The sequence below is a fragment of the Pimephales promelas genome, chromosome 6 (assembly GCF_988280905.1).
Source record: "Pimephales promelas chromosome 6, fPimPro1.hap1.1, whole genome shotgun sequence".
In the NCBI taxonomy this organism is placed as follows: domain Eukaryota; kingdom Metazoa; phylum Chordata; class Actinopteri; order Cypriniformes; family Leuciscidae; genus Pimephales; species Pimephales promelas.
The window spans coordinates 34,182,501-34,192,534 of record NC_142774.1 but is presented as its reverse complement, the minus strand read 5'-3'; the positions used below and the strand labels follow the sequence as shown (position 1 = coordinate 34,192,534).

General features: G+C 37.3%; 1 protein-coding gene across 4 annotated transcripts in view; it reads right to left on the bottom strand.

Annotated features, from left to right (window-relative positions):
- Positions 1 to 1,438: 1,438 nt before the first annotated feature.
- The window catches only part of sclt1 (sodium channel and clathrin linker 1), a 15,546-nt gene continuing 6,950 nt past the window's right edge, over positions 1,439 to 10,034 (bottom strand). For all 4 annotated transcript variants that reach the window (XM_039670155.2, XM_089132464.1, XM_039670158.2 and 1 more), the window contains exons 9-22: positions 9,797 to 9,862; positions 8,879 to 8,949; positions 8,506 to 8,596; positions 8,324 to 8,415; positions 7,142 to 7,319; positions 6,945 to 7,043; positions 5,494 to 5,565; positions 5,324 to 5,398; positions 4,751 to 4,896; positions 4,465 to 4,657; positions 2,808 to 3,004; positions 2,396 to 2,474; positions 2,222 to 2,317; positions 1,439 to 1,780 (exon numbers count right to left, since the gene is read on the bottom strand). In XM_039670155.2, coding sequence (XP_039526089.2) covers positions 1,718 to 1,780; positions 2,222 to 2,317; positions 2,396 to 2,474; positions 2,808 to 3,004; positions 4,465 to 4,657; positions 4,751 to 4,896; positions 5,324 to 5,398; positions 5,494 to 5,565; positions 6,945 to 7,043; positions 7,142 to 7,319; positions 8,324 to 8,415; positions 8,506 to 8,596; positions 8,879 to 8,949; positions 9,797 to 9,862 — 1,518 coding nt within the window. In that variant the 3' untranslated portion in view covers positions 1,439 to 1,717. The remainder of the gene's footprint in view (positions 1,781 to 2,221; positions 2,318 to 2,395; positions 2,475 to 2,807; positions 3,005 to 4,464; positions 4,658 to 4,750; positions 4,897 to 5,323; positions 5,399 to 5,493; positions 5,566 to 6,944; positions 7,044 to 7,141; positions 7,320 to 8,323; positions 8,416 to 8,505; positions 8,597 to 8,878; positions 8,950 to 9,796; positions 9,863 to 10,034) is intronic.

Below are 10,034 nucleotides of genomic sequence, written 5' to 3'. Positions count from 1 at the left end.
GTAAGTTTTTATTAATATACTTTATTATTTTTAAGACATTTATAAAAATGCCTTCTATATTTCTTTTCACTCCACTGTATTCCACCACAGGCGACTGCACGTACGGAATTGACACTTTGTTATTGTCATTTCACCATATTTTTGAACAGACAGTGTGTTTACTTGGAAAAATTACTGTATATTTTCAGTTTTAATTTATATTTCCATCGTAAGTTTGGTCTTAAATTTAATTTAGAAGTGGTATTAAGACGTCTTAAATTTAAATTGTTTATACCTGTAGCCACCCTGTTATCATATTATACATTCACCTATGTTGACATTGCTGATTGTGAAAGATACACGAATAGTCAGAGAAATGGCTTACGCTATATAACATCACATGTCGGCTAAATGCAGTTTATTGTAACATTATGATCATGGTACGAGCACAGAGCATTACTTCAACGTCAAGCTGATAAAAGTAGGCTATTATTGTACCTGCAGTGGGAGTTTACATTAGTTTCCAGCATGTGTGATAATTTCGCGTTGCGTTGAAAGTCTCCGTGTGGCTGGTAGTGAATGATTGCTCGCTCTTGAGATTGAGCACGAGCACGAGCGCTCTTGTTGCATTCTGAAACATCACCGCTAGAGGTCGCTAAACGTTGCATACAGCACCTTTAATCTTATTGACTAATCAATGATGGGTCATGGACTTATTGACAATGAAATCATGGTTGAATTGCTTATACCATGGTCACTACATGTTACATATTTTCATGAGATTTGTCAGGGTTTTGTCCTTAAAACGCTCTTGTGTGCTGACATACTTTTTACGGTTTCACCTCGGTGCTGAGAACTGGCCACAACATAACTCGTAATGATCAACCTTTGTAATGACTTTCAGTAGTTTCTCATGAGATGTCATAAGTGTTTATTATAAAGCATTTTTAGTGAGAAATTATATTTATGGCTATGATAATTTTTGTTTACCAAAGTGTATGAGATTATTTTTTTTCTCAATTTTATCATAGTAAAGTTTTTTTTTTTACTTAACTGTGGTGGAAACAGGCCTCGATGATTAAAGTAAAGATTTAAACATTTTTACTTTGAAATAAAATCTAGTTCTGGTTGTCAAGAAATTACCTTTCCAGGTCTAGAAATCAAACATTTAGAATTAGGATACCTCCTATATATAATGTTTTATATATATATATATATATATATATATATATATATATATATATATATATATATATATATATATATATATATATTGTTTTAAATCAATTTGAGACCCCCCCCTTGGAAGTTTGCACAGCGGTAGGTTACAAGGGTCTTTGAAATAACTTGTAAAGTGATATGGAATTAATGTGGTCAAGACCTGCCTACAACTAAAATGAAAACTAATAACACCTTAAAAAGGCGGCAATCCAATGAAATCAAACATTCAACAGCCACATAATATAAATTTCATTTATTGGTCAAATCTTAGCTAGCTAACTAAAACAAAATATGTTCTAGGAAGACCATAAAATCATCTTTATACACTCTTTAAAACATTTATTTTGCTGGTAATATAAATAACGAAAAAAAAAAAAATGGCTCGGTAGAAACAGTAACAGGCGTCTTTGAAACCCGAAACCTGCCAGTTAAAGCACTTGCCACTAAATGCTGGGCCCAGTAACAAACTGAGCAGGGTAATTGATGATGATGATGTGACAAAACAGTTGCTGTTGATCTATGATAAAGTCTCAAGATCCATCATGGATGCAGCTTTTCTCCGTTGTGAAATCACATTCAGCTGAAAGAGAAAAATCAGTTTAGAGAGGGTTCTGTGCACCCTTTGTCCAGCAGCTACAGAGGGCAACAGTTGTGGAAGTAAAAATGGCAGAAAATGTTTCTATATACATTCACCGGCCACTTTATTACATAAAGTGGCCGGTACCAAGTACATAAAAACATCTTTCAATCAATATTTTTAGTTGATTTAATGCTTCAAGGGATTGTTCTTTTCCTCACTAAAGCAGTACAGTCTTGTACATTTGTCTTTTTGTCCAATTTTTTTTATATTTTGCTTCAAATCAAAGTTTGTAATGTTGCAAACCTCGTAGGTGGTGGTTTGGTTCACGGCGTAACATTTTTTTTTTTTAATCCCTAAAGGAAAAATACTTCTGGAAACAAGCTATGCCTGCCCATGTTTTCCACTGTTGCATTCTATAGGCAGGAAGTGTGGTTCATGTACCTGTTGTGAAGCACTTGTTGCACGTTGCTCTGCCTGAGTGAGACGCCTCTGTAAACGCGTGTTTTTCTCCAGCTGCTCTGAAACCTGCCTCTCATACTAGAGACAGAAATGAAGACATTACTCATCATACAACATCTTTCTTTGTAGAAACAAATCTGCAAGTACTGTCCACACCTCCAGCATCTTCTGATGGTCAGTTTCCATCTGGATCTCCAGTTCCTGAACACGCTGTTTCTGTCTGTTCAGCTCTGACCTGAAATGACCACAATCATTTCATGAAACCATGACCAGCTTTATTCAATACACTTCACACTACATCTAATCAATAAGCTTGTTATATTATGGAAGCTAATTTCTTACTAGGATGGTAGAAAGATTCTGTGCTGAAATTCCCCTCACCAAAGGCAAGATTTTTTTACAAAACAATTTAAGAGTGTTGCATGAGCATTAACGATTCACATCCCTGTAGGATGAGTTTAATACTAAGTGCTCCATTCAAATCGCAAACCCTAAATATGAGTAAGAGTAAAAGAAGTGCTGTTTGCCAAGGCAAGAATCACTGTCTCAAGTGTGTTTGAGCGTTCACCTGAGGCTGCTGAGTTTCTGCTGGAAAGCCTGTGTGAGGTTCTTGGCCTCGTCTTTGTAGCGACTGATGGTTTTCTGTTGAGCGAGCACCAGTCTGGTCAAACCGGCGCTGGAGTTTTTACTGCTCTCCTCCATCTCTCTGAGCCTGGACTCCAAACTCTGCTCCTTCACACACAGCTCCTGCTGCATCGAAGACACCTACACACGCAAAACAATCCTGATAAAGACGCCATATTTATAATGCTACTCAAGGATTTGTACACTGAAACCACTTGTAATTTCGTTTTTTAAATAATTAACAGGCTGTTTGTGTTAGCCCAAAAATGAAAATTCTGTCACAATTTTCCTCATGTCATTCCAAACCACTAAAACTTTTGTTCTCTAAACACAAATGAAGATACTTCCTGAGAACCCACTGACAGTCCTTTCCAGCAAATATGTTAAATGGAAGCTCAAGCACACTTGTGACACACGATAAAACAAACCTTATTGGTTCTCGAACATCAAGAAAGAACATTTGAGATTTTGATTAGCATATTTAATCTATTTTATGCGCATCGATCAATGTTTATGTGAATAAAATCCTAAAGTAAGCCAATTTTAAATCACGAAAAGCGATTGTGTCTCTTCAGAAGACATTAATCTGTTAAAATCCTAAGTTCTTGTGGACATTTGGGCAAATCAACGGAGAGCGGTTGTGTTTTGAAGATGAAGTCTATTTAGTTTGGAGCAACATGAGGATGAGAGAAAGAGGACAATTTTCATTTTTCAATTTAACAGATTTTATTTAAAGTCCCCGTGAACCGTAAGTTGCAAACGATTTTTCTCCAGTGCTGTGACGTATTTCCAAGTGAAACGGAATATTGAACAGAGGGCAGGGTTTTACTCTAGCGCTCCTCCTCTCCATCTCTCGCTCATAGCAAACTAACGGTTTGAGGGGAGTGGTTAAGCGTTTCCCCACCCAAGTTGTGAAACCTACGTCATCAGAAAAAGAAACCGTTCCAGACCGGAAGTAACTTTTCAGATTTTGATTAAAGATTACCAAGGTAAAACATTTTTTAAATATATTTTTACTTGCACGGATTAATTGTTCACCACAAGACTAGTAATATGCGCTAACAAAGTAAATAGGTTCAATTTTGATTTCACGGGGACTTTAAATGATGTCTGGTTGCACCTCATCATATCAATGTAATTCACACTGATGTTCATCAGGTCATGTGGGTGGATATATGCTAATGTCCTCATGGTTGTGACATCAAATACATATATAAGTTTTCTATAACACAGCCCTTAAAAATGCTTAAAGGTATAGTTCCCCCAAAATGTACTTTTCTTCAGCGGAACAAACACATTTTAAAGAATGTTTCTGAACTGTTTTTGTTCATACAATCAAAAGTCGATGGGGTCCAAAAAGAACATAAAAGAACAGACACAAGCAAAGTACTACAGTAGTCAACATTTGAAGTGGATCAAAAACTTTCAAAGTTATACATGCATTTTGAACAATACTCGTTCTCGTCTTAGTACAACTCTGATCCACTTCAAAAATTGACTACTGTATTTCAGAATATCATCTGTTGTGCTTTTTGAGTGCTCATCTTTTTGAAATGACATGGAGGTGACTAAATGATTATAGTGCCTGTGATGTGTGTGACCTGTTGTTTGGCACGTCTCTGAGCCAGTGCACACTCTTTGCGGAGTGCCTCCATGTCTCTGTGCAGCTGCTGGTTGTCTTGCTGCAGTGTGAGTCTCTCTTCACTGATGGCTGTGCTCTCTTCTCTGGAGCTCGACAGCGCTGACTGCAGTCTCCGCACCTCCTCCTGACAGCGTGACAGCTCCTCTGAATACCTGTACAAGTCAAGCACACAGGAAACTATTATGGACCAGCCTTAGATATACTCTGTCTAGTTCATGAGCGTGTGTGTGTGTGCATGTTCTCACTCCATCTCCATCTTCTTCATCTTGTTCTTCATGCTGTTGAGTGTGAGTTGAGTTTCATCCTTCAGTCGTTCTGCGTTTAAACATCTCTGATGAAGAGCCTCCATCTTCCTCATCTCAGGCTCTCCAATTTGACCCTCTTTATAGACCTACACAATATTTTGATCAATGTTTTTGAAAGAAAAGCTGCATTTTTAAATAAAAATACAAGAAAAGTAGTAATAATGTGAAAAATAACTGTTCCATTTGAATATATTGAAAAAAAAAGTACTTTATTCTTCAGTGTCACATGATCATTCACAAATAAAAAAAGTTCATGGTTGTGTACACCAAGATTCCTTGCTAAATCAATGTCCATCCATCCAAATATACAAATAAAACATTTTTACAGATCATTTGTCTTACATTACATTTTATGTTAAATAGCCACTCACTCCAGGCAGTGCATGATAACCGGTTTTTACCACACGTGTCATTTCATGCCTTATAACACCCCTTAACTATGATAATATCACAGCAACATACAGCCTTACTGCAGTTACTTATGCAAAAGTAAAAATGTGCATTAATTTTCACCTTTTCCAGCTCCTCTTCCACAGCTTTTCTCTCCCGGTGGGCTCTTTCAATCTGTCTCTCTTTATCGGCACATTCCTACACACAACCATAGGAAATATGTTAATATTAGCAACAGTTGCTGCAGTGCACATCTGTACATATGCTGATGATGATGATGATGAATGTGTCACCAGTTGCAGGGCCGACAGCTCCTCAGCCATGCGATGAATCTGAGCGTTACACTGCTTACGAACACTCTCAACCTAATAAAAGAACAGAAAACTATAAGCTACACTCAAAGACAAAAATAATATATGCACTGTGATCACAGATTAGCTGGACGTCAAAACACTAGAATTAGAAACTAGGATGACACTGACAAACATGGTTATGGCATAGTGAAGTCAGTGCAAACTGTTAGGCTATGTTTGGCTGTAGAGATCTAAAGGGTTTGCAGCCGTACGGTTGCCTTTAGTTCAAACTGTAACGTTCTAAATATATAAACGAACGCCTTACTTAAAATTTTAAGTATATTTAGTAAAAGTATAATTGTTTGTTTACCTGCATGTCATGAAACCATTAACCAAATTCAAAGAAACCCAAACATGCAAATGTGTTGTTGAATTATTGAAATGTATGGTAGGATTGTTTGATCGACGCATTTTCTGTCCAGTGATTCTAGCTGGTCTTGAAAATGATTGGCTGGAGTTAAATTAAACAGATGATTAAATTGCTTAACTTTCATTTCAGTGCTTCTAACCCAGTGGCTGTAAGTGGGTTAGAAATAGGATTAAGTGATTTTGAAAAAAATGGTCAAAAAAGAAAGTCCCATACCCAACCTTTAAATCTCAGAAGGCATTGCAAGTAAATACTTTGATGTAAAGGGAGACAAAATGTTTAAGAATCCTGAACTAAGCATACATCGATCCCTCAAGGCTACTCTGACAAAAAACCATAGGGGCTTTCGCACTGGAGGAATGTTCTCAAAGTTACTATAACTCCTGGCAGAAGTACCTGCTTTTTTTGGCATGTTCACACCTCACTGGGACAATTTTAGTTATAGGAACACCTTTTGTGGGGCCTATATTTGTTCCTACGTTAGAGTAGGGTCTAACCCAGCACAATAGGAATTACTAGTGACGCAAATGTATGGTGATTGGCTGGACGCATGCCATGTGAAACACCAGCATTTAAACAAAGTTTATATACTTACTCTACAAACATGGATAGATAGCATTTACCTGTCACCCTTGTCTTGGGTTGAGTTCTTAGCATTGCAAATTGTCGTAGGAGATTTCATCTTATCCCATTTAATGGCATAACTTATACATCTACATTCCATCTCTGTCATCACGAAACTCACGGCACAACAAAAACACAGCTCTGATCACATTATCATCCATCCTCCAGTTTGTTGACGAAGTCGCTGTCGGTCGGCTTACATCACTTCAGAGTTCCTAATGGCCGTGTAAATGCAACCTGGAAAAAGGCCCTGGGGTAGTTCCTATAACTATGGCTATGCCTGAAACATTGTCTAATAGGCTCATTAGGCCTAATTGAACCTGTCTGAGATAAGACTTGAAGCCTCCAGCTTATTATTTTGTCTCCCTTTGCTGAGTTGAAGAACCCTGGCTGTGATCACCTCTTTCCTGGTGCGCAGGGCAGCATCTTGGATCAGCTGCTTCATGGCATCTTTCATCTTCTCCAGCTCTTCTGCTCTCTGTTTCTCCCTCAGCTGAGCCTACAGTAACACACACACAAAATGATGTGAGTATATGAAGTCAAGGAGATGCAGAAGTGAGTATGTATTGGGCCTGTGCTGTGTATGTGGAGCGTGACCTGTTCTCTCTGAAGCGAGGCTTCCTCAGCCAGCTGGATGGAGTTGCGGAGGCGACTGAGGGCTTCGAATTTCTCCTCTTCCAGTGAGGCGCAGCGACCCTGCAGTTCTCCGACTCTCCGCTCCCACTCCGTCTGATTCCTGCGCACTGACTCAGAATCCTGTGTCGCAGCTTTGAGTCTGGAAAACAAATACATACATAAAATAACATCCATATTTTCAACAAGATGTACAAGAAGATATTAAAAGGAAAAAATATATACAAAGTCCTCCTTAAATTTGTAAAAAATAAATCAGGTAATTTAAAAGATTCTTCTACCATCCATTCAGATTCTGAAATGCATTTTCTTTCCCTTTCTTTGGAGGCTGGGCCCATTTTTAAATGGTTATTTTAGATATGTATGTATGTATGTATGTAGGTAGGTAGGTAGGTAGGTAGGGGTAGGTAGGTAGGTAGGTAGGTAGGTAGATAGATAGATAGATAGATAGATAGATAGATAGATAGATAGATAGATAGATAGATAGATAGATAGATAGATAGATAGATAGATAGATAGATAGATAGATAGATAGATAGATTTACTCAGATATCCATTTTTTATAGAGAGACCCGGGAAAAACTTTCTTCATCAAACATTGTGTGAATAGTTTTGTGGCAAATTCTTAGGGTTAATATATTCATATTTAGATTCATTTTCATTTTGGATGCTGTAACCAGGCAGACATCACGTGTTTAAATGCAATAAAACACTAATATTGTGAAATATTATTACAATTCAAGAAAATGTTTCTATTTAAACATTTTAAAATGTCATTTATTCCTGTGATGGCAAAGTTATCTCAGCATCATTATCCAGTTTTCAGTGTCAGATGATCATTCAGAAATCATTCTAATATGCTGATTTGGTGCTGAAGAATCATCAATTATTATTTTCAATGTTGAAAATAGTTGTACTGCTTAATATTTAAACAGAATTTATGTGAAATTGAAAATTTGTAACATTCTAAAATGTCTTAAACCATCATTTTTGATTTATTTAATCTATACAAAATACATAAATATACAATAGTTTTGAACACCAGTGCGCAATACATATAACATCTAACTAGTACTATCACGGTTTCTTCATCAACACAGCTTTCAATCTAGCAGTCACAGTGAAATCACAACTGATAGACTTCACCTGGCCTCTAGCTGGTTCAGTGCTGCTTGTAGTTGCTGTAGTCTCCGGTCAGAAGCTTCCTCTCTACCGTGAGCTTCTGCTGCGTCCTCTTCCTACACCATCACACACACAACATAATTAGGAAACAGACAATAGGGTGATGAGAACACTTACATAAGGACAATTATAGCCACATCTCTCACCTTCCTCTGCATCTGATCCTGCACACTCTGCAGGAGTCTGGTCATCTCCTCCACTTTAGTCGCGGCAGATCTCTGCTCCAGTTTAGCTTGCCTGAAACAACATACAGAAACACAGGCATAAATGTCAATGAACAGAAACATCATACATAATTGTGATTTAATTGTGATAAATTTGACCTTTTTACTACTTTTTATTGATAGCATAGTAGTGAAAAGACAAGGGGAATGGGATCGAAAATGCACAACAATCTTTTAAAATCAGTAAGATTTAAAGTAGAACAGTAAAAAAATAAAAATTCAAATCTCCAAAACAGACCTTGAGTGAACTCAGTGAAGGTTAAGTCATAAAGAGTTGGCCATCTGGAAACGCTACCTGAGTTGGCTGCGTAACTCCTCCAGCGCACTGCTCTGTTCTGCCACCGTCTTAAGGAACTGCTGATTGGTCTGAGTGTGACAGGACAGACATGAACGCCGGCCGGGCATAACACCAAACACACACACACTTCAAGGAAATACACAAGGATGAAGAACAGAGGAGAGGATGGAGGCTGTTTAGAGGTTAAGATGGGATAGGTGTGAAAAAGTTGGGTGTGTGCAAGCTACGCTGCTCATTAAATATTCAAGAATAGAGTAGTGTTTCCCTTCACAACCACTACACACACAGGCTGAACAATGCACTCAAACACTCAAACAGGTGTCGTTCTGACTGGTTAGAGAAAATGTGTGCGTGTGATTAAGACAGAGCAAGGATTAAGCCTTTAAATCCATTGCATAACAACTGAGTGAAGATAGAACCCTCGAACAGCACTAATAAAACCCTTCCAAACAATGATATATCATATCCAAACATTTTCCGAGTAAAAATTAATTTTTAGGCAAAATTATAAAAAAGGGGCTTGATTTTATCCATCTGGATCTGATTGGTACTGATAATGTACAATCACTTGGCTATTAGCACAAAATAAAGAGGGTTTGAAGGGGTCTATTTACCAAATAAATAGATAAATGCACTTGAAATATTGCAATTTATTTGCTTATTGTATTTCTCACTTGTAAATTGCTTTGGATTCAACATCTGCTAAATGAACATGTAAAATGCTATGATTTTATTAAGTGAGAACAAAGAGGCTGCAAAGTGATATTTCAAAGGTGCAGAAACTTTTATATTACATTGTGAAAGATCATGAAAGATTATTTCATTAGGAGGAAATACGCACAATAAACCAAGACATTAACTTTGGAAAGAAAATACAGTAGGATTAGATTTTAACCAGTACCGAGGCAGTCTTACCGATTCCAGCTTCTGATTGGCCAGCTGGAGCTTCTGTGCATGTTGTTGCATCTGTGCAAGCTGATTCTAAAACAGCACAGTGATCGTCAGTAAGAGCATAGACAAAGTATTTCAATAATTAAGTAATGTGTATTATAATAAGCTACAAGCCATAATTAAGCCAATATTTTACAGCCAACAGCTAATATTGAATTCATATATTCATATAATCTGTCTCGGCATGCCCTCTGGTTTATAT